The sequence below is a fragment of the Chlorocebus sabaeus genome, chromosome 19, assembly GCF_047675955.1.
Source record: "Chlorocebus sabaeus isolate Y175 chromosome 19, mChlSab1.0.hap1, whole genome shotgun sequence".
NCBI classification, from domain to species: Eukaryota; Metazoa; Chordata; class Mammalia; order Primates; family Cercopithecidae; genus Chlorocebus; species Chlorocebus sabaeus.
Window position 1 is genome coordinate 4668812 of NC_132922.1, and position 26893 is coordinate 4695704.

Here is a 26893-nt window from a genome sequence, read left to right on the forward strand (position 1 = left end):
ACAGGCATGAGCCACTGCACCTAGCCCCTAATTTCTTTCTTTATAGGTATGTATGTATATATGTGTATGTGTGTGTGTGTATTAGAGGGTGAGTTGCATACATCACGGCCCATTCTCCTAAATACTAAACTACGTGTTTGCTGAGAATGGCGGTGTGCTCTTACATAGCACAGAACACTTCACTTCCATAAATGTATCAGATACACTTCAATCTATGATTCGTATTCAAATTTTGTTAGTTGACCCAATAATGTCCTTGATAGCATTTTTCCTCCTTCAGTACAGGATGCTGTTTTTCAGTACAGAAAACTATGTTGTCTTTTCTCTTTTCATCTGAAATATTTCCACAGCTTTTGTCTTTTATGATACCGACATTTTTATGGAATACCATTTCCAAGCTGTCTTCCTCCCTTTTCAAATAGAACGTAGCAGCTGCCTCAGTACAGACGTAGAGTAACGTATATTATGACAGATATCTGCATAGAAAAATCCACACTTAATAAGAACCTCTAACTCGAGGTATATCCCATGTCCCATCCTAAAGCTGGGTTCTTAAATAGGCTCCCAGGCTCTCTAGCAACTTGCATGCCCTCCATTTTGCCAGTTTGCCAGCTGGAAATGTGTCCAAGGCTTTCCTATTTGGAACTAGAGGTTCCCACAGCTACATTCCTATTCAACACAACAAATAAAAGAAAACTAAAAACATAACTGTTTTGTAAATCCCCAAATAAGAGAGTGAAAAGAACAGCCACAACATCTACCTGATAGCATGACTTTAAGCAACTCAACATAATTCAGACATTCAGCAAACGCCGGTAACCATAAACCAAGTACCTTCTGCAGGCGCTGGTTGTAGAACAAATCCTTTTCTGAAGAGACAAAGATGAATGTAACTTAAAGTGACAAGAACACTAAGGGAACAGAAGCAAGCCATTTAAGGGTAAACATGGAATTTTCTGCTATAAAGTAAAGCTCTGCATAAAAATAAGACGAAACAGGAGATCTAGTAAGAGTTTATTCATAAGACCCCATGCTGAGGATTTCAAGGAGACAGTCACGTTTCTGGGGTAACTGACTATGGGATTGTCCCTCATGGGGCCAAGTAACCTGTCAAAGCAACAAGGCTTCCTACTCAACATGCCCTGTGGCCACCCTGCCAGCCGGAGGGGCTATCTGAAGCCTTGAACAGCTGTCAACATGCCTTGAATCCAACAGGTCCCGATGTGACCTCGGTCTTTTACCTCTGCACAAAGTTACGGCTCATGGTTGTGTTTGGACAGTCTGGTTTGTTTGTTGATACTTTGGTCTGAAAGACTGTTTTTTTCTTTTTTTGAGATGGGGTCTTGCTCTCTCACCCAGGCTGGAGTGCAGTGGCACGATCTCAGCTCACTGCAACCTCCACCTCCCAGGTTCAAGTGATTCTCCTGCCTCAGCTTCCTGAGTAGCTGGGACTATAGGCGCACGCCACCATACCCGGCTAATTTTTGTATTTTCAGTTTCACCATGTTGGCCAGGCTGGTCTCCAACTCCTGACTTCAGGTGATCCGCCTGCCTCGGCATCCCAAAGTGCTGGGATTGCAGGCGTGAGCCACCGCACCTGGTCCAAGGCTGTTTTTTTGTTTTTGATTTTGTTTTTGTTTTTTTAATTACTTGCATTCATCCAGTGGTTTCCATCCCAGCTCATGGCATCCTGCCCAGGGCATCACTCCCTCCCTCCTCACCTCCTGCTACAGCCTCCTCCCTCTCCCTTTTCCAAGGTTCTCACGCACGGCTGCCAGGTTCCTCGCCTGGAGGAGAGCCCCGATCACCTCCTGTGGATGGGCTCTTCTCGAGCATGGCTTCCAAGTACCCGGATTCACAGGTAGGGAAACCGACCAGGGGCAGGTATCACCCAAGGCCACACGGCTGCTCAGTGGCTGGCTGGAGCTAAGGTCAAGGTCTTCCTACCCCCAATGCGGTGGAGCCTTTCCCACTTAGCCACCTTGCTTGGCTGGGCCGCACCCCTTCAGGCCCCTCTGCAAACCTCAGAGCCACCTACAGCTTCTGCCTGGGCCCTGAAAGCTGCCCAGGGCCTTTTAGCAGCTAGGTCGGAGCATATCCAGTACCCTAAGAAGCCCCCACTGGTCCTCATCCCACGGCCTTTCACACACAACACAAACCAGAGTCCTCACAATGGCCCCGGCCTCCACGAGACTAGTCCTGCCTCTCCCCTGGGACCTCCTGACCTCCTTCTCCTCCTCTCCAGGACACTGCTCCAGTCACACTTCCTGGCTGCTCCTCCCATGAGCCCACCCTGCCGCCCTCCCTATCAGGATGCTCCCATCCTGCTGTCTGCTCCACCTGTTCTCACCTGTTTCCAGCCCTTCCTCATATGCTAGGTCCTGGCCACCACCTCAGGGAGGCCAGCCTGGACCAGCCTCCTGGCACCCTCACCCCTTCTGGCACCCCTGACCCACTTGCCCGCTCTGGGCTTGCTCCTCCTACTGTACCTGGAGGCAGCTAACTCACCAGGCCAGCTGCTCCATCACTCCACTCATGACCTGTCTGTCCCTGCCACAGCATCAGCTCTCACAGACGAGGGTGTCATGGGTTTTGTTCATGATGTGTCTTAGAACAATGCCTGGTACAGAGAAGGAGCTCAATAAATATCTGATGGAGTTTGAACCAGAATGCATGAATCTTCTCTTCATGTCCCCTTGTAGGCCCTGGACCCTGGCCAAAATAGATGACTCGGCATCTGCCAGCCCCACCCCAGGCTTCCTGGACTCTGTACTTTTTTTTTTTCCTTTATGAGACGGAGTCTCACTCTGTTGCCCAGGCTGGAGTGCAGTGGCGCAATCTTGGCTCACTGCAACCTCTGCCTCCTGGGCTCAAGCAATTCTCCTGCCTCACCCTCCCAAGTAGCTGGGAATTACAGGCACCTGCCACTGTGCCTGGCTAATTTTTGTATTTTTAGTACAGACGGGGTTTTGCCACGTTGGCCAGGCTGGTCTTGAACTCCTGACCTCAGGTGATCCGCCTGTCTCGGCCTCCCAAACTGCTGGGATTACAGGTATGAGCCATTGCACCAGGCCCTGGCCTCTGTACTTTATCCTACTTCTTTCTGCCAGGAATGCATCCCCATTCTACACATTTGGGGGGCGGTACAGATGCCTTTCCTCCTCAAAGTGCTCAGGATCCCTCCAGGGGAAGGACTTCGTCTCTCCTCTGAATCACCACAGCTCTCATTGTGAGTATTGATATATGCCTTTTCTGCTCAACTGACCTGTACCGCTTGGAGGAAGAATTCTTGTCTGTCATCTTCCTCTCCTACACAAGGCAGATGTTCAGTGAAAATTTACAGAATGAATCTGACATTGGTGCTAAATTCCAAACATTGTTCCCTGTCTTACAAAAACTCAAATCAGGACCAGTGCAGTGGCTCACGCCTGTAATCCCAGCACTTTGGGAGGCTGAGACAGGCTGATCCCTTGAGTCCAGGAGTTTGAGACCAGCCTGGGTGATATGACAAAACCCCGTTTCTACAAAAAAAAAAAAAAAAAATTAGCCGGGCGTGGTTGTGCATACCTGTGGTCCCAGCTGCTTAGGAAGCTGAGGTAGGTGAATCACTCAAGGCCAGGAGTGAGCCAAAATCATGCCACTGCACTCCAGCCTGGGTGACAGAGTAAGACCCTGTCTCAACAAAACAAAACAACTCCCACCCCCCTGCCACCAAAAACACACTTAAATCATTTTAAGTAACGAACCTATGAAAAGAGCCTGTATATAGTACAAGTATTTAAAGGACAAGGCTGGTTGCAGAACAAATGTTTTTCTAAAAAAAAAAAAACAAAGATGAATGCAACTTAAAGTGATGAGAATGCTAATGGAACAGAAGCAAGCTGTTTAAGAGAAAAACTGAATTTTCTTGTTAAAAAGTAAAGTTCCTGAAGTGCATCCTGTGACAGCCTGGGAGAGAGTGCATTGAACAGTTTTTGGGCCATTTAAATTGTCGGTAAGTCAGCTCTGGAAAGTCCACATCATTCAAGTAAACATAATCAGGATGCCTACATGTGCTCGGTGTCAGATGTCAGTATCCCTTGTGTGACACATAAGGCCTTTCTTAAGACGACTGACACCTTCCCAATACTGAGTTGTACCTTCCATGAACATAGTATATCCATCTATTTATTTGGGCTATATTTAAGCTCTCTTAATAACATAATCAGTTTTCTGAGTAGTAGACCTTACGTATCTTTTTCAGATTTATTCCTAGATATAGATACATTATAAATGTAACTTTTAATTAATAAACTTTCTTATTTAGAGCAGTTTTGGGCTTACAGAAAAATTGAGTGGAAAGTACAAAGAAGTCTCATATACCACCTCACTCCCACCAGTTTCCCTGTTATTAACATCTTGCATTGGTGAGGTCATTTGTTGCCACTGATGAGCCAATACTGACATATTATTGCTAACTGAAGTCCACAGTTTTCATTTTCACTCTTTGTGTTGTACATTTTATGAGTATTGACAAATGCCTAATAACACGTATTCATCATTATAGTACCATACAGAATAGTTTCACTGCCCTAAAAATGCCCTGTGTTCCACCTACTCATTCCTCTTTCCCTCCCCATGAGCCCCTGGCAACCACTGACACATCTTTTAACTGTCTCCATAGTTTTGCCTTTCCCATAATGTCTAGCGCTGGAAGCAGACAGTATATAGCTTTTTCACTTTGAGTTCTTTCAGGTATATAATATTTTTGATAATAAGTGGTATTATTTCCCAAAATGTTTTCCAAACTGGCTGCTATCATTTTACATTCCCATCAGCAGTGTATGAGAGTTCTTATTCCACATTCTTATGCATATGTGGTCAGACTGCTAAATTACAGCCAGTATTGTGGGTGTGTAGTGATATCTTTCTACTTAAGAGAGATGTCGATTAACTTGCATCTCCCTAATGACTAATGAGGGAAAGGCACACAAACATCTTTTCATGTGCTTGCTTACCATCCATTCAAACGGACATGCCCTTTGTTGAAGAGTTAGTTCATCTTTTGCCCCTTTTTAATTGGGCTGCTTGACATCTTATTGAATTATAATAGTTCTTTATATAACCCATATCCAAGTCCTTTGTCAGATATATGTTTTGCAAATATTTTCTCTAAGTCTATGGCTTGACTTTTCATTTTATTAAGTGTTTTCTGATGAGTAAACGTTTCTAATTTTGAGGATGGCTAATTTATTCATTTTTTCTTTTATAGTTTATGCTTTCTTCTTCAAGCGACTGAGTCTTACTCTGTGGCCCAGGCTGGAGTGCAGTGGCATGGTCATAATTCACTGCAAGCTTCAACTCCTGGGCTCAAGTCATCCTCCTGCCACAACCTCCTGAGTAGCTAGGACTACAGACATGTGCCACTGTGCCTGGCACAGTTTTTTCTTTTTTTTTATAGAGACCCACTCATATTGCCCAAGCTGCTCTTGGACTCCTGGCCTCAAGCTATCCTCCCACCTCAGTCCCTCAAAGCATTGAGATGACAGGTGTAAGCCAGCATACCTGGCCTGGTTAATGCTTTTTAAATCATGTTTAAGAAATCTTTGCCAAACTCCAAATCACAAGAATTTTCCCATATTTTTCCTTCTGGAGGTTTTATAGTTTTAACTCTTTTTTTTTAACATAGGGTCTCACTTTGTCACCCAGTCTGGAGTGCAGTGGTACAATCATGGCTCACTGTAGCCTTGACCTCTCTGGGCTCAGGTGATCCTGCCGCCTCAGACTCTTGTGTAGCTGGGACTATAGGTGAGTGCCATCAAGCTCAGCTAATTTTTTGATTTTCTTGTAGAGATGGTGTTTTGCTATGTTGCCCATGCTGGTCTTGAACTCCTGGACCCAAGTGATCCACCCACCTTGGCCTCTCAAAGTGCAGGATTACAGGCATAAGCCACTGCACCTGGCCAGTTTTAACTCTTACAATTAGGTGTATGACACATTTCAATAGTAATTATTATATGACAATATAATACACTATCATATAATACGATATATATTACATAATATATATTATATATACTATTATTACGTAATAGTATAATATAATGATAATAATTATGAGTTTGTAGTGCTGTGAACTGAGGGTTAAGGTTCTTTTTTTTTGTTTTTTGTTTTGGATGGAGTCTCACTCTGTCGCCCACACTAGAGTGCAGTGGTGCGATCTCGGCTCACTGCAAGCTCTGCCTCCTGGGTTCATGCCATTCTCCTGCCTCAGCCTCCTGAGTAGCTGGGACTACAGGCGCCCACCACCATGCCTGGCTAATTTTTTTGTATTTTTAGTAGAGACGGGGTTTCACCGTGCTAGCCAGGATGGTCTCGATCTCCTCACCTCGTGATCCACCCGCCTCGGCTTCCCAAAGTGCTGGGATGACAGGTGTAAGCCACCGCGCGCAGCCAGGTTGAGGTTCTTTTGCATATGGCTATCCAGTTGTTCCAGTATCATTTGTTGAAAAGATCATCTTTTCCCCACTTAAATGACTTGGCACTTTGCTGAAAATCAATTGACCCTATATGTGTGGATCTATTTCTGGACTTGCTATTCTGTTCCATTCATCTAATTGTCTATTTTCATATCAATACCATACTGTCTTGATTACTGTAGCTTTATAATAATTCTTTAAATCATGTAGTCTAAGTCCTTCAATTGTGTTGTTCTTTTTCAAAGTTATTTTAGCAACTCAAGGTCCTTTGCATTTCCATATAAACTTTAGAACAGGTTATCAAATTCTACAAGTAGGCATGCTGAGGTCTGATTGTGATTGCTTTGAATCTCTAGATCATTTTGGGAAGAATCGCCCTCCTAATGATACTGAGTCTTCTGATCCAAGAGTATGTTATAACTTGCCATTTATTTAGGTCTTTTAAAATTTCTCTCAGTAGTGTTTTGTAGATTCCAGTGTATAGGCCTCGCATATTTTATCTCTGAGCATTTCATAATTTTCATGTTTACTTTTTTTTTTTTTTGAGATGGTAGTCTTGCTGTGTCACCCAGGCTGGAGTGCAGTGGCACAATCTCAGCTCACTGCAAGCTCTGCCTCCTGGGTTCAAGAGATTCTCCTGTCTCAGCCTCCCCAGTAGCTGGGATTACAGGCGCCCACCACCACAACCAGCTAAGTTTTGTATTTTTAATAGAGATGGGGTTTCACCATGTTGGCCAGACTGGTCTTAAACTCCTAACCCCAAATGATCCACCTGCCTCGGCCTCCCAAAGTGCTAGGATTACAGGTATGAGCCACTGCACCCAGCCTGGTATATCCACTTTTTATAAAATGCCATGTGGGTTTATCACTGAGAGACAAGGAGGAGACACAACCACACGCTTTGCAGTCTGTACATGAAACTGACCGACAGATGCTCAGGGACCAATCACAGACCGACTTTGAGAAACATGATGCAACGGGTCAGTGATCATCATGCACATCTGTTATCTATACTGTGATTTGTAGGCTGAAGAACTGGCGGCAGAGCTTGTACTTCATACAGCACTCACAGTGCACACACCATGGGAGCTGGGATCTGATGCGTATTGTTGGGAGACCACTATAATTTAACTAAACGGTGACAATTAATTTTTTTATTTTTAAAAACAGAGATGGGGTTTCACTATGTTGCCCAGGCTGGTGTCAAACTCCCAGACTCAAGCAATTCACCTACCTTGGCCTCCCAAAGTGCTGGGATTACATGCATGAGCCACTGCAGCCAGTCACTGACGGAAATTTATGCATAATGGAACTGTGCAAAGGGAGGAAAGCCTGCATTTGAAAAATTGTCCTTAAAAATTAGAGGCCTAGGATGAGGCTCTGTTCCTCCAGAAGGATATTCACCTTGCTTCTGCCAGGTATTTGAGGTCCTTGCAATCTGAGATCACCTTAATCCAGTCTCAAGGATTGGGCGTAGCTAGAACTAGACTTTAGTCCTTGATTAAGCTGATCTGTTTCCAGGTCACCTGTACTCCTAGGATGGAGTTTTTTTGGGTCCCAATCCAAAGTTTGGGTGTTTACCAGGGTCTTCCCTTCTTAGTAGGCTTTATGTACGAGTGTTTGACTCTAGCCCCTCAAAAGTGCCACACAGGCCTTAACTGCTTCTTTCATAAATTGGCCAACACCCCAGGGACATGATGGCCCCAAATGTCAAGTTTCCATCTTCTCCAGACCATGGCCTGACAGTTCTTCACTATCTTGTAAACTCTTCAATTCCTCCACATATATTTAAAGATTCCATCCACCTTTGCCAGTTAACTTCCAAACTACTGAGCCACTGTCAGAAATGGAGTTCCCTGGCTGGGTGCGGTGGCTCACACATGTAATCCCACCACTTTGGGAGGCCAAGGTGGGAGGATCACCTGAGGTCAGGAGTTCAAGGCCAGCCTGGCCAACATGATGAAATCCCATCTCTACTAAAAACACAAAAACTAGCCAGGTATGGTGGTGGGCACCTGTAGTCCCCATTCCTCAGGAGGCTGATGTGGGAGAATCACTTGTGACCAGGAGGTGGAGGTTGCAGTGAGCTGAGATTACGCCACTGCACTCCAGCCTGGGCAACAGAGTGAAATTCTGTCTCAAAAAAATTAAATAAACAAATGAAAACAAATGAAAATTTAAAAAAGAAATGGAGTTCCCCATCTTAACGTTCTCAAACCATCCCAAATTTATCAGCCCTACATTTTGAAATAGCTACTTGTCTCATTATTTTTTTTACTTCCATGGCTACATAGAAGTAATTCTGTAAACTTCAATAAAATCTGATCAGGTGTGGTGGCTCACACCTATAATCCCAGCACTTTGGGAGGCCGAGGCGGGCAGATCACAATGGCAGGAGATCGAGACCATCCTGGCTAACACGGTGAAACCCTGTCTCTACTAAAAATACAAAAATAATTAGCAGGGCATGGTGGTGGGCGCCTGTAGTCCCAGCTACTCAGGAGGCTGAGGCAGGAGAATGGTGTGAACCCGGGAGGCGGAGCTGGCAGTGAGCCGAGATCGCGCCACTGCACTCTAGCCTGGGCGACAGAGCAAGACTCCATCTCAAAAAATAATAATAATAATAAATAAAGTAAATAAATAAATAAAATCCATAGGAATAGGAAAACAATTACATTTCTATCCTTAATGTTTTCCTCATATTCAGACATTACCCAAATAACTTTCTCATTAAAACACTAATACAATTTTCAAACAGAAAGCTGTCACCTTTTAATAAGCACAAGAGTACAGATTTAAGTGGAGAGGAAGGCTTCATTAAATACCTCCTATGCTGGGCCACCCTCTAGCAGCTGAGGGTGCAGCCATGGAGAAAACAGAGAAACATCTCTGTTGTCATGGAACCGCCATTCTAGGGAGGGGAGACAGGTGGGAAACAGACAAATCAAGAAAGCATGTACCGGCTGGGTGCAGTGGCTCGTGCCTGTAATCCCAGCACTTTGGGATGCTGAGGCCAGCGGACCACCTGAGGTCAGGAGTTCAAGACCAGCTTGGCCAACATAGCGAAACCCCATCTCTACTAAGAATACAAAAATTAGCCAGGCATGGTGGTGGGCGCCTGTAATCCCAGCTACTCAGGAAGCTGAGGCAGGAGAATGGTTTGTACCCAGGAGGTGGAGGTTGCAGTGAGCCGAGATCGCACCACTGCACTCCAGCATGGGTGACAGAGTGAGACTCTGTCTCAAAAAAAAAAAAGAAAAAAGAAAAAAAGAAGAAAGCATGTACTACATGGTGACAGGTAGAGGGAAGTGCTGAAAGTTAAATAAGGTGTTCAGGGAGGGTCTCTGCGCAGGGGGCAGGGGAATGGGGTGCAGTCATGACAGCCTTCCCACCTATAAACAGGGCACCGAGCTGTGATGGTCCCATGAGGCCCGCTGCCTCCCGGTACTTCCAGCTCACTTGGACCCTGGGCAGCCCTGATCACGGCTTTCCCCTCAACACCATCCTAATGCAGGGAAAAGGAGGCAGCTGCCACACTCAGCCACTCACACGCTGCGTGTCAGACGTATCACTCCCCTACACACTCACCCATGGCATGAGGCCAGCACTCCAGCCCTACACCAGCTGCCTAACGTCCCGGGCAACTAGGCACGGCTGCTCATCCTGGGTGTTACAGAGCCATCCTTGATTGACACAGCTGGATGCTGACCAGCTTCTCATATTTGAGCATGAACAGGCCACACTCGGTTACCTCCATGCACCACACTTCACTGAGCAAGTGTGAGTTGCTACTAGACTGTGGAATTCCTCGTGTGGAAGCCAGATCATGGCCCCCAGAGATGTCCACTCCCCAATCCTGGGGCTGGTGGATGTGTTACCCTATGTGCAAAAGGAGCTCTACAGATTTAATAGAGGGTACTGCTGTGGGTTGACTTGTGTCCCCTCAAAAGATGTGCTGAAGCCCTACCCCTCCCCACACCTCAGATTATGAGCTTATTTGGAAACAGGGTCACTGCAGATGTGAGCAGTTGAAATGAGGTCATGAAGTGGGTTGGGCCCTAAGCCAATATGACTGGTGCCCTTATCAAAAGGAAATTTGGATGCAGACACAGACACACAGGGAGCAGGCCACATGAAGACGAAGGCAGAGCTTGGAGGGATGTGGCCACAAGCCAAGGAGAGCCAACAACTGACGGCCACAACCAGAAGCCAGGAAAGGCAAGGAAGAAGGCTACCAGAGCCTTTGGAGGGAGTGTGGCTGTGCTGACACCTTGATTGTGAACGGCTATCCTCCTGAAGAGGGAATAAATGCCTATTGTTGAAGCTACCCAGTTTATGGTACTTTGTTATAGCAGCCCTGGGACACAGGTGAGGGTACAGGCTCTGGGAGGGGAGAGCACCCTGGGTGATCCAGGTGGGCCCAGTCTGATCACCTGAGCTCTTACAAGCAGAGAACTTTCTCTGGCTGGAGTCTGAGAGATGCAGCAAAAGAAATGGCAGGTGAGGTGGTGAAGGCGAGGTTAGAGATCAGACGCAAGAGGACTCTACCTGCGCGGCTGCAAGCCAGGGAATGCACACGAGTCCTGGCAGCTGAGAATGGCCAGGAGACGGGACTGCATATTTTCAAAACTTGTAAAATTGTATGCCTGAAAAAATGAATTTTAGGCAGGACGCTGTGGCTCACACCTGTAATCCCAGCACTTTGGGAGGCCAAGGTGGGTGGATCACCTGAGGTCAGGAGTGCGAGACCAACCTGGCCAACATGGCGAAACCCCATCTCTACTAAAAATACAAAAATTAGCTCAGTATGGTGGCGCATACCTATTGTCCCAGCTACTCGAGAGGCTGAGGCAGGAGAATCGCTTGAACCCAGGAGGCAGAGGTTGCAGTGAGCCAAGATTGTGCCATTGCACTCCAGCCTGGGCAAGAGTGAGACTCTGTCTCAAAAAAAAAAAAGAAAAAAAGAATTTTACTGTATGTAAATTATATCTTAATAAACCCAACTTTATTTATTTATTTATTTTGAGGCAGAATCGCACTCTTCTCACCCAGGCTGGAGTGGCACGATCTCGGCTCACTGCAACCTCCCTAGTTCAAGGGGTTCTCTGTCTCAGCCTCCTGAGTAGCTGGGATTACAGGCGCCCACCACTACGCCCAGCTAATTTTTTTGTAGTTTTAGTACAGACAGGGTTTCACCATGGTGGCCAGGCTGGTCTTAAACTCCTGACCTCATGTAATCCGCCCGCCTCAGCCTCCCAAAGTGCTGGCATTACAAGTGTGAACCACTGCACTCGGCCAACTCGACTTTAAAAAACACCAATAAAAACCCTCAAACCCACCTCCACGGCCTGGTTTCTTGGGAATAAATAGAGTGGGGAGTCAGCCGTGGAAGGCTGGCAGGACACATCCTCGTCACTCCCACAGGGGAAGGCAGTGTGGACAACTTCTCCAAGGACATCAGGGAGCCAGCCCTGCTCCCTTCTGATGTAGCGGGGCCCAGGAGCCCCGGGCGGGATGTGGCTTCTCCCTCCCCACCGCTCTGGCTGGGCAAAGCAGGACATGGCTGCCCTGGAAGGCACAGACCACTCATGTCACATCACCCTGGGAAAGGGGCTTCGAGAAAGGCCTGCATTTGTCTAGGGAATCATCTACCTCTCATTTCTATCAGACCAAATGGAATCAAGCTCGCAACAGCCAGGAGCCTGCTCTTCCTGCTCCACGGCTGGTTTTCAGGGAGCCACTGTCCCGCTTATGTGACTGCGGTGGAATCGTGGCTGTGAGGGCTCATCTGCTTTTCAGGCTGGAACCATCAGTGACAGAGCAAAGGCTGAGGCCACAACTAAGCAGGCAGTGTGTCTTCAATACAGGTCATTAGATGCATGATTAGAGTTAATAATCACCTAGGATTTAAATTCTGCTAACCTATGTGGGTCAAAAAGAGTTTAACTTGAGCACTTAATGCCTTTAAGATCATAATCAGGAGAACTAAAATGAGCTCTCAAGTTTCTTGGATAATTTGTATTCACTCTTTCCTCTCTCTGGACTTGGTTCTTTAGTGAAAGGAAATTCCGAAGTTTAAAGACAACCACATCTGGAGCCGCACGTTCCGTTCACTGGCAGATGCAGCACACAGGCCCCGGTGACCCTGTGACCCTCTGTCCCCGCTCTTTCCACGCTGTGGGCTGCTCTGTTTCCCTCCGTGCCTCTCCTTGAAGCTGGGAGTCTGCCAGTTATGCGAGGCCATGGTTAGTAGTGGCAGGGAATCGTGCCTGCTGTTTTACATGGCAGGACAGCGTGTGGCATGCAGTAGGTGCTCAGTAAATATTTGCTGAATAAATGAACTCAGGAATGAATGACTGACGAATGCCCCTAATAGCTGCTCAAGTGAAGGCAGAACTCGTCAAATCAGAGTGACTCAAATGCTATAGGGTGTCTGAAGGACAAAACTCCTGTCTCTAGCTTGGGGGAGCACCAAGGAAGGCTTCAGGAAGGAGGTGGCATTTAAGACTTGAGGAATCTCAAGTGGTGGGTGCCCGGCAGGAGCCGCAGGCTCCCACAGCCAGTCCTGAAGCACCTACCAGCAAGAGGCTCCGGGTTCAACCATGAGTGATGAGCCAAGGATTCTGGCCTCGTGGGGTCTTGGGGAGAGCCACTGTCACCAAGCCACCACCTGAATAAACACTGCCTGAGTGCACTGGAGGAAAAGCACCAGGTGTTACAAGTACCTGCCTCAGCATACAACCCCGGCAGGTGGTTCAGGGAGCCTTCCCTAAGAGTGAGTTTAAGCTGAGGTCTCAAAGCTAGAGGTCATGGGGGTGCGGCAGGGTATGAGGGTAAGGGCGTGTGTCTCCGGCACGCCTAGGTCACGAGAAGAACCGGAAGGGGCTTGTGTAGAAAGCGTGTCGGTTAGTCCCTGGAATGTCAGGGCCGTGCCCTTCTATCAACCTCTCATCCCATAAACATTGGATGGATGGGACAACATTAAGACGGAAGAGGCAATGATAAGCAAGGAAGCACCTACCAAGCCCACGCTACCTGCCAGGTGCAGCAATCCAGAGAAACACTCGTATGCACCCCTCTTGCGGCTGAGGGAAACTGAGCCACAGGCCAGCTGAACCCATCCGCGTCTGAGAGCTGCTAAGTGGTGGGTCAGGACCCTGCACCTTGTCCTGCCTTTGATGTCCCCTGCCCCAGCCCTAGCAGGAGGCTGGCAACTGAGACCGAAAAGGGTCGCCAGGGTCAGGGGAGGGGAAAACGCAGGGCAGCTCAGAATCAGACACACTGAGCGCGAGGGCCTCCGGGAGGGCCCAGGTGACATCTGGAAGGCGGGTGGGTGACAGGTTTGAAGCTCACAAGGGTGATGGTGATGTGCAGGGGGCCTTGTGGAGCCAGAGGGGCTGGGGTCATCCAGAAAAGCAAAGGGATCGAATGCTAGCGCGGAAAAGGGAACGCCGCTGAGGGCTCCGAGGAAAGCATGCACGCACAGTGGGAAAGTCCACGTCTGCTCGCCTGGGCCTGCGGTCATTTAACGTCATGTGTATAAAAATGACACCTGGTGGATGGATGTGTTACACCTTAGGCTAGAATCTCATCTTTTTGTCTCTCGGAAGAAATTAATTCCTTTTCTGAGTTCTAATTTTATTTATGTATTTGTTATTTTTGAGTCGGAGTCTGGCTGTTGCCAGGCTGGAGTGCACTGGCGCGATGTCGGCTCACTGCAGCCTCCGCCTCCCGGGTTTAAGTGATTCTCCTGCCTCAGCCTTCTGAGTAGCTGCGATTACAGCCACACCACGCCCAGCTAAATTTTGTATTTTTAGTAGAGACGGGGTTTCACCATGTGGGCCAGGATGGTCTCAATCTCTTGACCTTGCGATCCACTCACCTGAGTTCTAATTTTTAATTGTTCCTTCTTGTCTTTCAGAGGCTTCCTCCTTGAAGAGTCTACAGCAGACCTGATACCATAATTGGGCATACATCCTTCTGAAATCCCTTCTAGAATATGATTTAACCTACTAAGAAAGCCCACTTTTGAATTCATTCATTCCAAAAAAAGTCTCGGTCCACTTCCTAGGTTTTGAGCTTTTTTTATGAGTCCACGGAAGCTGCCATGGTTTTCTCTGTGTCCATGGCCATGTTTTCCCTCTGGGTTCTTGTTTCTTTTAAGTCTTATACCTCTATTAGTATTAAAGATCATTAGCTGTGCTTGAGTGTGGTTAAATATTCACTTTCACTTAGACTTCTGACCTAGACACTAACAGCTAACCTTGCTAGATTCATCTAAGTAAAGAGAATGCAGCAGGGCCAAAAAGCCAGTAATTTCTGGTTTCCAGAATGAAAGAAAAATACTGGGCTGGACATGATGAATCACACCTGTAATCCCAGGACTTGGGAGGTCGAGGCAGGCAGATCACTTGAGCCCAGGAGTTTGAGACGAGCTGAACATGGCTAAACCCCATCTCTACAAAAAACACAAAATCTAGTTGGGTGTGGGGGTGCACACCTGTAGTCCGAGCTACTCAGGAGGCTGAGGTGGGAGGATTGCTTGAGCCTGAGAGGTGGAGGTTGCAGTGAGCTGAGATTGCGCCACTGCACTCCAGCCTGGCAACAGAGTGAGACCCTGTCTATAAATAAATAAATAAATAAAAATACGATATTGGACCGGGTGCGGTGGCTCACGCCTGTAATCCCAGCAGTTTGGGAGGTGCAGCGGTCAGATTATCAGGTCAGGAGTTTGAGACCAGCCTGGCCAATATGGTGAAACCCCATCTCTACTAAATATACAAAAAATTAGCCGGGTGTGGTGTAGTATCTTGAACCCAGGAGGCAGAGATTGCAGTGACAGAGCGAGACTTCATCTCAAAAACAAACAAACAAACACCGATACAGATTTCTTATATTGGCAGTCTGCTAAATACTCTTCACATTTCTCTGTTCCCACGTGAAGCCTGGGACTTTGAAGGCATTGCTACTGCTCTGAATTGAAAGCTTCCACTTACAACTTTCTCCTGGAGGGATCCCCGCCGGCTGCCATCCTTAGCTGGGAATGGGAGCCTGCTCCTCTGGGTTCAGTGCACCAGCCCTGGATCCACACTTCCCAGCCCTTCACTGGCGGTTCCAAATTGTGGTTTTCAGGCTGCTACAGCGGTGGTTGGCATCTTCTATTCACAGCTTGTGATCGAATCTCTGTCCCTACAGTACTTCTGGGTGTACACACTTTCTTCCCTTCTTCCCTGGGTCTGGGATCCTCTATCTTGGCTTTGGAGGAATTCACTAGGCACCCACAACCCACCCTCAGTGTCATTAGTCATCATCACTTGTCACGCCAGTTCTTTGAACCCTGTTAGTGCCAGCTTTTTCTCTCAAGGATCCTTGGCTTCAAACACATTTAAATACCCTCTCCCCTTCATGCCTCTCATTTTCCAAAGCCCTCGTCCCAGCATAGCACTCTCCCTTGAGTCCCGCCTTCAAGATCTTCGCATAATTGAACTTAAAAAAAAAAAAATTCCCTCTTTCAGAACACCTCGCTGAACAGACTAGATTAGGCTTATTTTTATGATTTGAAAATTACAACAATAGAGTGCCTTCCTTTCTGGAAAAGGCTCTCAACAAAGTGAGTTTTTCTAAGGAAAGAAGAGAATGAAAATCGCGTTCTAAACTTTTGTGCACTTTTGATTGCTTGCTTGTGAATCACAGTGGAGCCGCGCAAAGATGGGAAGCCCACACTCCCTTGCCTGTATCTGGTGACAGGTTCTGTAACGTGTCAAAGTGGGGAGAAGAAAAAGACAATTGTACTACTCAAGCAAAATACTCTGCTTCGCAAATTGTAAAGTCCAAGGACATTGCCAACAGGTCAAATACCGCCCTGTTTGTTTCTGTTACAAATAACTTTCACATACTCAGAGATGATTCCAATTTAAAGCAAATTTCTAACTTCTCTGAGCATTTTTTTTCTTTAAACATCATTTGTGTTACTTTCATCCCCAATGCACAGATAGAAAAACAGAAGCTGGGTGTGGTGGCTCACGCCTGTAATCCCAGCACTTTAGGTGGCTGAGGCAGGCGGATCACTTTAGGTCAGGAGTTTGAGACCAGCCCGGCCATCAAGCCCGTCTCTACTAAAAATACAAAAATTAGCAGTGTGTGGTGGCACATGCCTGTAATCTCAGCTACTCAGGAGGCTGAGGTAGGAGAATCGCTGGAACCTGGGAGGCCGAGGTTGCAGTAAGCCGAGACCACGCCAGTGCACTCCAGCCTGGGCAGCAGAGTGAGACTCCAGCTCCAATCCCGCCCCCCCGGCAAAAAAAGAGACACTACCCCAGTTATCAAGCTGTCTCATAAAATGAGCTAAAATAAGACTGCAATCTAGAATTTATCAAATTTACTCATAATCCTAGGCAGAAGGCAATATGTTCCTCATGTTAGCAGCCCACTCGATGTTATTTTATTCCATGTGGAAAGCTGTCTGAAAATGCTTCAAAAACTTCATCCCATTTAAACATCCCTATAACCATTTCTTCCATAGATAATAGAAGAAAACTTGTTTCAAATCAAGAATTGCATGTCACTTGATTGGACAATCTGTATTTTACAAGCCATATTGCTGAATTATAAACATGCATTTAAATACTCATGTAAAGCTGACGGTGAACTTCTTAGAAAGGGACATATCCACTGTCAACCGCTAAATAACTGGGTCTCTTTTACTGAAACTTGGCAATTTGTCACCTTGGTGTGGTTATCACATAACCACAGACGTATTCAGTTACAAATAGATGCAAAAAAACTTGGGGCCTCACTCACTCTTTTTTTGTCTGAGATGTGGAGTGGTGCGATCTCAGCTCACTGCAACCTCCGCGTCCTGGGTTCAAGCAATGTTCCTGCCTCAGCCTCCTGAGTAACTGGGATTACAAGCACCTGACACCACGCCTGGCAAATTTTTGTATTTTTAGTACAGACAGGGTTTCACCGTGATGGCCAGGCTGGTCTCAAACTCCTGATCTTGTGATCCGCCCACCTTGGCCTTCCAAAGTGCTGGGATTACAGGTATGAGCCTCCACGCCTGGCCTTGCTCACTCTTAAAAATGAAAAATGAAAAGGCTGGGGGAGTTTCAATATTCTGCTTTACTATAGCCTCATCTCAAACCATTCCTATGAAGCTCATAATCTTGGAAGCCATTAGTCCTTCTGTATTTGCCTTTCTAACTCTTACTATTCAAAGGGATGCTCTTTCGAAGGTTGGCTTGTGGTCTATAAGTTAAAAGTATAAAGCAGGTAAATCTGAATAGAAATCTTCACTTCTCTTTATCTGCAAATCTCTTAAAAATGGAGCAAAATAAAAGCAGTCCGACGAGTCCTGCCTCCTAGAACACAAACAATATTTCACCTGAGTTTTCTCTAATTTCTCCTGGGAATATTTTAGCTTCACAATCACAGCGGGAGAAGGACCCTCGCCTTGTTAAATATCAGTGTTGCCCAACTCACTTCCCTTTCGCCATATCCCTTCCCTATGAAGTCAGTTGTTTGGAATTTAAATCCATGATCTTGCAGAAAGAAAGAGGATTTTATCTAAATAGATCCTCAGGCCATCTTATAAAAATTCTATTTAATCCATAATATACACCAAACCTAGTGGTGATTATGAAGAGGACCATTTCAGCGGCAGCCCTCACCTTCCTAACACCGTTGTAATGGGAAGTACATATTGGACATCTGGAGGGAACACCCTGTCAGTACAGAAGGAAGAAGAGCTCTCTCAGTCTAGGTGTGGGGGAAGCTGCAGGGGCCTGGGGCAATTTTGCTGCGGTGGGATGGAGCGGGCCACCATCTATAGGTGCTGCTGTCTGCACTCCTGTTTAGGTGCCCCCCCATCCAGCCAGCTCCCACCCACATATCAGTACTGTGGTGACCACAGACGCCCATCAATACATTCTTCTAGAATTAAATCCTGTTAATCATGTACTTATTCCATGAACATTTACAAGTACCTACTCAGTTTATAGGTCTAGCAGGGCAGAAATAAATAAGACAGCCTGTCTGCCCTCAAGGAATTAGACTCAGTATGGACAGTCAGACTAACCAGGAACCAGGGTGCAGGCAGCACCAGGCCATGGTTTAACGGAACTGTGTCCGGGCACGGGGAGATTCACTGGGCCTGCATTTCAGCATATCCCCCTTCAAGATGAAGAGGCCTGGTTCAGGTATGCCATGGAGTTGGAGTAAAAGCAAATGCAAGGTGTAGCCCCACCAAAATCTGAGGTCACAATCACCTTCAAAACACCCAGGAGGCCGGGTGCGGTGGCTCACGCCTGTAACCCCGAGACTCTGGGAGGCTGAAGTGGGTGGATCACCTGAGGTCAGGAGTTCAAAACCAGCCTGGCCAACATGGTGAAACCCCATCTCTACTAAAAATACAAAACTTAGCTGGGCATGGTGGCAGGTGCCTATAGTGCCAGCTACTTGGGAGGCTGAGGCAGGAGAATTGCCTGAACCTGGGAGACGGAGGTTGCAGTGAGCCAAGATTGCGCCACTGCACTCCAGCCTGGGTGACAGAGCGAGACTCTGTCCCAAAAAAAAAAAAAAACAAACAAAAAACACATAGGAACCACTTGTAACAACTTTATTGTACTAGTGGAGAACTCTCAATTGTATATTCCAAAATGAAAAACAATTTTGGTGTGTAAGGGGAGATGGTAGTATGTTGCTTTCTGAAAGCCTTTGAAAAATCCTAGGCCGGGCGCGGTGGCTCAAGCCTGTAATCCCAGCACTTTGGGAGGCCGAGACGGGCGGATCACGAGGTCAGGAGATCAAGACCGTCCTGGCTAACACGGTGAAACCCCGTCTCTACTAAAAATACAAAAAACTAGCCGGGCGAGGTGGCGGGCGCCTGTAGTCCCAGCTACTGCGGAGGCTGAGGCAGGAGAATGGCGTAAACCCGGGAGGCGGAGCTTGCAGTGAGCTGAGACCCGGCCACTGCAGTCCAGCCCGGGATACAGAGCAAGACTCCGTCTCAAAAAAAAAAAAAAAAAGAAAAAAGAAAAATCCTAAAATGGCCAGAGTGAAAACAACACAGGTATCAGACCTGGCTAAGTGAGAAATGCAGGAGCCAGCAGTATGTCCTCCTCGTGGGGAAAAGAAAGAAAGATCAGCCTGTTACTGTGTCTACATAGGAAGAAGTAGACATAAGAGACTCCATTTTGTTCTGTATTTGAGATGCTGTTAATCTGTGACCCTGCCCCCAACCTTGTCCTTGCAAGAGACGTGCTGTGGTGACTCAAGGTTTAATGGATTTTGGGCTGTGCAGGATGTGTCTTTGTTAAACAAGTGCCTGAAGGCAGCTTGCTGGTTAAAAATCCTGCCGGTCCCTGGGCAATGGAACATCTTGGTGTGAGACCGGATTGTATGCTCTGTTTACTGAGATAGGAGAAAACCGCCTTACGGCATAAGGTGGGACTTGCTGGTGCAATGCTGCTAAGAGGTTTGTGGAGATGTCTGCATATGCATATCAAGGCACAGCATTTTCCTTTAAACTTATTCATGTCACAGAGATCTTTATCCATCCATATGTCTTACTGCTAATTTTCTCCCTTCGATGATCCTATTGTCCTGCCACTCCCTTATCTTTAAGATGGTAAAGATAATGATCAATAAATACTAAGGGAACTCAGAGACCGGTGCCGGCGTGGGTCCTCTGTACGCTGAGCGCCGGTCCCCTGGCCCACTTTTCCTTTCTCTATACTTTGTCTCTGTGTCTCATTTCTTTCCTCAAGTCTGTCCTTCCACCTAACGAGAAACGCCCACAGGTGTGGAGAGGCAGGCCACCCCTTCACTCCTTCTTAAGACACCTCCTGAGATGGGCAGATTTTTAAGCCACCACTTTGAGCTTCACAACCCTTCAGAGAGGTGGCATGGAGAGGAACTCCATTTTCTGATGAGAAAACAGCAGTTTAAAGAAGGGAACAAAGGTCTCCAGGCCTGGCAGGCAGCAGCTAAGGGGCTAGAATCCAAATCTCATGATTAATGACCTAATACCTTTTCCACTATATCAAGCTGCTTTGCTGATACAAAGCAAAATTTCCAAATTTTCAACCACTTTTACCACATGTGAGCCTCAAAACAAATGCAGCTTAGCTGCAAAGATAACCGTGACAGGGTGAGACCTAGCAAGGAGTAAGTTATTCTCTTTTCAAATGCATAAACTTTCAAGACACCATAATATCACTATTAAAAAACGCTAATTAAATATCCTAAAAGCAAAGAATGCACACACCTCTGGGTAACAAGCAAATCTGGTCCTGTCTGGAAAATGCCTGCATGGTGCTCCTTTCCACAGAAGCTCAATGCATGCAAGCGGCAGAAATACTTGGAAAAAGAAATACATTCTTTTAAACATGGGCCACTGGAACAGCTAAGGCTTTTTCCTGTTTGATTCTTACCTTAAACTCATCTTATCACCAAGCTGGAAATGTAAATTTTGTGCCCAAGTTTCCCTAACCACATGGCCTTAAAGGTGATCTAGCTTATTCTATGCAATTCATAAGACATAGCACATTTCTACCCCATAATCAGAGACTATACCTTTTTAAAAAGTATCTAGAGCTGGGCGCAGTGGCTCACACCTGTAATCCCAGCACTTTGGGAGGCCGAGGCAGGTGGATCACCTGAGGTCAGGAGTTCAAGACCAGCCTGGCCAACATGGCAAAACCCTGTTTCTACTAAAAATACAAAAATTAGCCGGGCATTGTGGTGGCATGCACCTGTAATCCCAGCTACTTGGGAGGCTGAGGCAGGAGAATCACTTGAACCCGGAAGGCGGAGGTTGCAGTGAGCTGAGATTGCACCACTGCACGCCAGCTTGGGCAACAAGAGCTAAACTCCATCTCAAAAAAAAAAAAAGAAAGAAAAAGAAAAATGGACTCTATGCCAAGCTACCAAAAACAAGTAAGAACAGCGACTCTCAAGTTCCAAAAAAGCAGAAATTAGACAGGCCACAACCTCTAACTGCAATGTAACAAAATTAGTACAAACATTAAAGAAAAACACTGGCTGCTTAGAAGTGAAGACACTCGTCCTATTTGCCATTAAAAATATATCCATCGGCCGGGCGCGGTGGCTCAAGCCTGTAATCCTAGCACTTTGGGAGGCCGAGACGGGCGGATCACAAGGTCAGGAGATCGAGACCATCCTGGCTAACACGGTGAAACCCCGTCTCTACTAAAAAAATACAAAAAACTAGCCGGGCAAGGTGGCGGGCGCCTGTAGTCCCAGCTACTCGGGAGGCTGAGGCAGGAGAATGGCGTAAACCTGGGAGGCGGAGCTTGCAGTGAGCTGAGATGCGGCCACTGCACTCCAGCGCGGGCGACAGAGCAAGAGTCCGTCTCAAAAAAAAAAAAAAAAAAAAATATATATCCATCCACACAGAAACCAAGAGAGCAAAAAAAAAAAAAGAGAGAGAGAGAAAAACATTGGCACATTTCAAATATATTTATAATGAGCAAATAAATATTTTAATTAATGTGTGTGTTTTTTTTTAAAGACCACTTAGGCCAGGTGCAATGGTTCATGGCTGTAGTCCCAGCACTACAGGAGGCTGAGGCAGGGGGATGGCTTGAGCCCAGGAGTTTGAGACAGGCCTGAACAACATAGCAAGACCCCGTCTCTGCAAAAAATACAAAAATTAGTCAGGCATGGTGGCGTGTGCCTGTGGTCCTAGCTGCTTGGGAGGGTGAGGTGGGAGGATCACCAGAGCCCAGGGAGGTCGAGGCTGCATCAGGCCATGATCATGCACCTGTGCTCTAGCCTAGGTGACACAGTGAGATTCTGTCTCAAAAATAAGTAAATAAATAAAATTTAAAAGACTGCTTAATGATGACTACATAAATATTCGTTTATTTTTTGAGACCAGGTCTCACTCTGTCACCCAGGCCGGAGTGCAGTGGTGCCATCTCAGTCACTGCAACCTCCACTTCCCAGGCTCAAGGGATCCTCCCACCTCAGCCTCCCAAGTAGATGGGGCCACAGGCACACGCCACTACACCCGGCTAATTTTTGTATTTTTAGCAGAGGCGGGGTTTCGCCAGGTTGCCCAGGCTGGTCCTGAACTCCTGGGCTCAAGCAATCCATCCTCTTTGGCCTCACAAAGTGCTGAAATCACAGGCGTGAGCCACTACGCCTGGGCTACTTAAATATTTATTACAAAAACAGACTCTCCAAAACAGCACGCGAGAAAATGAACACTGACCACCAATTACTAAAGAGTAAGATGTCCTGGCAAAAATAGGTTCTTCATCTTTTACCATGAGGAGGATTATCTTTACGTTTCCTTTTTATTTCTGGTGTGAAAATTAGTTTCATGGATCCATGCTTGTGTTGTTCAGCATTGAGGACAGTAACCCACAGCAGCTACTCAGTAAATATTTATAGAATGACTGCATTAGATATATACACATATATAAAGAGATTGGTTAAATATTATTGTATCTAAACACAATAGGATATTATATATACATTTCAAATGATGCAGAAATGTTTTCCACATAGAAAGATTTTTCATAACCTAGTCAATAAAAAGTTATAAAATAGTTATAAAGAAGACAGGTTTTCTCTTTCTTCTCTCTAGTTCTCTCTCTCTCACATACCATTTTTTTTTTTTTCTGGAGATGGAGTCTCACTCTGTCACCCAGGCTGGAGTGCTGTGGTACCATCTCAGCTCACTGCAACCTCCCTCCCGGGTTCAAGCAATTCTCCTGCCTCAGTCTCCTGAGTAGCTGGGACTACAGGCGCCTGCTACCATGTCCAGCTAATTTTCGTATTTTTTGTAGAGACAGGGTTTCACCATATTGGCCAGGCTGGTCTCAAACTCCTGATCTTGTCATCTGCCCACCTCAGCCTCCCAAAGTGTTGGGATTACAGGTATGAGCCACCGCGCCTGGCTGATACACTATTTTTAAAACTCTGTTCATAAGTTTGATAAACAGGAGCTAGTGAAAACCACTGCAGTATTTGATGATTATGGCATGTCTCTTACTTTGTGTTTAAGACGTCGGAAAAGGACCCACCACGGTGGCTCGCGCCTGTAATCCCAGCACTTTGGGAGGCCAAGGCGGGCGGTTCACCTGAGGTCAGGAGTTTGAGAACAGCCCGGCCAACATGGCGAAACCCTGTCTCTACTAAAACTACAAAAATTAGCTGGGTGTGGTGGTGAGTACCTGTAATCCCAGCTACTCGAGAGGCTGAGGCAGGAGTATCACTTGAATCCGTGAGGCAGAGGTTGCAGTGAGCCAAGATCATGCCACTGCACTCCAGCCTGGGTAACAAGAGCAAAACTCCATCTCAGAAAACAAACAAAACAAAACAAAACGAAAAAAAACAGATGTGGGAAAAGAAAGAAAAAACATTTTTTCCCACTGTCGGTTAATTAATTTTATTTTATTTATTTGTTTTTGAGATGGAGTCTTGCCCTGTCACCCATCCTGGAGTGTAGTGGCACAATCTCAGTTCACTAAAACCTTCACTTCCCAGGCTCAAGCAATTCTCCTGCCTCAGCTTCTTGAGTAGCTGGGATTACAGGTGTCCGCCACCACGCCCAGCTAATTTTTCTATTTTTTTTTGTAGAGATGGGGTTTCACCATGTTGGCCAGGCTGGTCTCAAACTCCTGGCCTCAAGTGATCTGCCCACTCCAGTTTCCAAAGTGCTGGGATTACAGGAGTGAGCCACCGCACCCAGCTTGCCAATTAATTTACTTTTGCTTCAGAGTTACACAGGTCATCATCAGCCCCAGTGTCCCTGGTCTCTCATGAATGGTGACCACACAAATTCGTATCATCTGGCTGTTTCTTCAGCCTATCCTTGGCATGTTCTGGCATTGGCCTATCTCAACAAGCCATCTACTTAATATTCAAATCAAAATGAAAACAGCTCAGAGACAGTATACTGCTCGGTACCAGTCAGTGTGGACATCCCAAGGGTCTGCTAAGCACTCACATTTCTCAAAGTTAATGTTATCAAGTTTTAAATTATACAAAACATGCCTGCCATGAAGCAATGAAGTTCCCAGCAAAACTCACACAATAACTCAGAACTTAAAAGTGAATCCTAGGCCGGGCACGGTGACTCACGCCTGTAATCCCAGCACTTTGGGAGGCTGAGGCAGGTGGATCGCGAGGTCAGGAGTTCAAGACCAGCCTGGCCAAGATGGTGAAACCCCATCTCTACTAAAACTGCAAAAATTAGCTGGGAGTGGGGGCAGGCGCCTGTAATCCCAGCTACTCTGGAGGCTGAGGCAGGAGAATCGCTTGAACCCCAGCAGCAGATGTTGCTGTGAGCTGAGATCAGGCCACTGCACTCCAGCCTGGGTGACAGAGGGAGACTCCGTCTCAAAAAAAAAAAAAAAAAAAAGTGAATCCATGCACATGTATCTTACTTTCAGTCTGAAAATGTATCTAACCTTGCATCACAAAGTAATAACCCCCAGATTGCTGGTCTGTAGTACAACAACAGTAAACACTGAAAACACTTACATATTTCCACCTGGAAACAGTAAATTAAACCTTCTACTTACCTGTGGTGACAGCTTCTCAGTTCTGAGCTTGTCTTGCCACAAACTGTGAGTCCACAGAGCAGACGGGGGCCTCAGCTTCAGCCTGGCAGTAAGAAGGTGAAGGAGGAAGTGATTGCTACGTTCTCTGGATGCCCCCCAACTCTTCACCTTGGAAGAGGAAAGTCATCCTGACCCTGCCCAGCAACGACAGGGGTGTCGCAGGGTCCTTCTCAGGAAAACCCCGTGTCCTTGCCCTGACCCAGTTCCTCAAGCCACCCTTATCCCAAGGAGGCTGGGAGAGGAGGGGCCTCCCTGGTTTCCTGGCAGGGGTCGGCAGGGGCGGCAGGGGCTGACGTGGGCGTGCAGCCCCGGAGGTCCCACGAAGCCCAGGGCGTTGGACAACTGTGGGTTTTTCTTGGAAGGAATCCTGACACTTGGAGCACACTTCCTCTCTTTTAACTTTTAAAAAAGGCTTTAGAAAAGCACAGGCGTGCAGTTGTGCCCTGTTAGTTGGGGTGCGTGAGGGGACAGAGCCGACCCTCCGAACTTCCACTAGCACCACCCCGCGCCCCTCCGGCTTCACCCGAACCACGCGGGCCGCGCAGCACGGGACTCCGGAAAGACCTGGGCGCCCGACCCGCAGCCGGACCCGCAGCGGCCCCGACCGGGAGCGACGTGGCGCGGCTTCCGCAGAGAAGCCACCCGGCCCAGCACAGCCTGTCCGGGGTCGCCCCGCCGCGTTGGGGCACAAAGTGGGAACCGTTCCTCAAAGGTGGCCGCAGCTGGAAGAACAAACACGCGCGTCTCCGTCCGACGGCAGCAGCCGGGCGCACCTACCCAGGGTCGGTCTGTCCGGGGCCCGGGTTTCCTCGCCTCGGGGATCCCTGGAGGTCTCGGAAAGCACCCTCTGAGTCGGGGACGCCCCAGCTCCACCGCGCCGAGGGAAGGGCAAGCCCCGATGTCCCTGCCCGTGGGCCCTCCCTCCCAGGGGACAACCCGAAGACCCAGGGTCGCTGCGGTCCCCAGACCCGACTTCCGCGCAGCGCCAAGCCCCAGGGACAGCCGCGGACTCTGGGGTTCCGGGCAGGCCCCCAGCGCTAGGAGGGAGGCCGAGCTGGGCCCCGGGATCCCTTGCACTAGTCCTCGGTGTGTGTCCTCGCTCCTAGCCCTCAGGTCTCCAGCCGCGCACCCCGGGCCCTCAGGTCCCCGGGACCCCGAGACCCCTGGCCCCGCGCATGCGCCGCCCACCCTCTGCCCTTCCCCCGTCCGCCGCCCTCCGGGTCCCGGGACCGGGAAAGCACGGCCCGCGGACCCCCGCGCGCGTGCCCGCCCGCCCGCCCCCGGGCACCTGGGCCGCGGTCCGCCGCCTGCCGGTCCGTGGGGCGAACGCCGAAGGAGGCGGCGCCGGGCAGGGCGCTAGCGGCCGCCTCCGCCCCCGCCGCCCGCTGCCCCCGCCGCGGGGCCGCCGCGTCCACGGCCCATGCCCGGCGCCGCCTCCGCGCGTCCGTGCCAGCCGCGCCCCCGAGACACGCACCGCCCCTTGGCCCGCCCCCCGCCCCGGTCCGCGCGGGCGAGTGTCCCGAGGCCCGACCCGGAAGCCCCGCCCGCCCAGCGCGCCCTACGGGCCCCAGGCCGCGGCCCCGGGACACACCCCCCGGACGGCGGCTCCCGATTGGCTGCTCGCGGTGGGCGGGGCCCCGGAGCGCTCAGCGGCTCCCACCTAGCGCCTCGCGGTCTCTGCAGCTAAGGGAAACTGAGGCCGGAGAGGTGGAGGGGCTGTCCAAGGTGACCGACGGGACACCGCTGAGCGTCGGCGTCCCTCCAGCCCGAGGCACCAGGGTGGGGCTGAATTCTAGGCGTGGACACGCCGCGGGGCGGGTGGAGGTTCTCGCTGGGCGC

At 48.2% G+C, this 26893-nt stretch overlaps 1 protein-coding gene across 11 annotated transcripts in view; it reads right to left on the reverse strand.

Moving 5' to 3' along the window:
- Positions 1–26469, reverse strand: part of PPARA (peroxisome proliferator activated receptor alpha) — a 101401-nt gene extending 74932 nt beyond the window's left edge. For 4 of the 11 annotated variants that reach the window (XM_073006600.1, XM_073006598.1, XM_073006596.1 and 1 more), the window contains exons 1-2: positions 26343–26461; positions 25016–25097 (exon numbers count right to left, since the gene is read on the reverse strand). Coding sequence is in view for 2 of the 11 variants with exons in the window: in XM_073006592.1 (XP_072862693.1) it covers positions 2509–2562 (54 nt within the window). In the remaining 9 variants the exon portion in view is untranslated. Of the gene's footprint in view, positions 1–2508; positions 2621–25015; positions 25098–25831; positions 26219–26342 lie in introns of those variants that run through there. The other 7 variants (XM_073006601.1, XM_073006599.1, XM_073006592.1 and 4 more) reach the window with 6 other exon arrangements.
- Between the last annotated feature and the right edge of the window lie 424 nt (positions 26470–26893).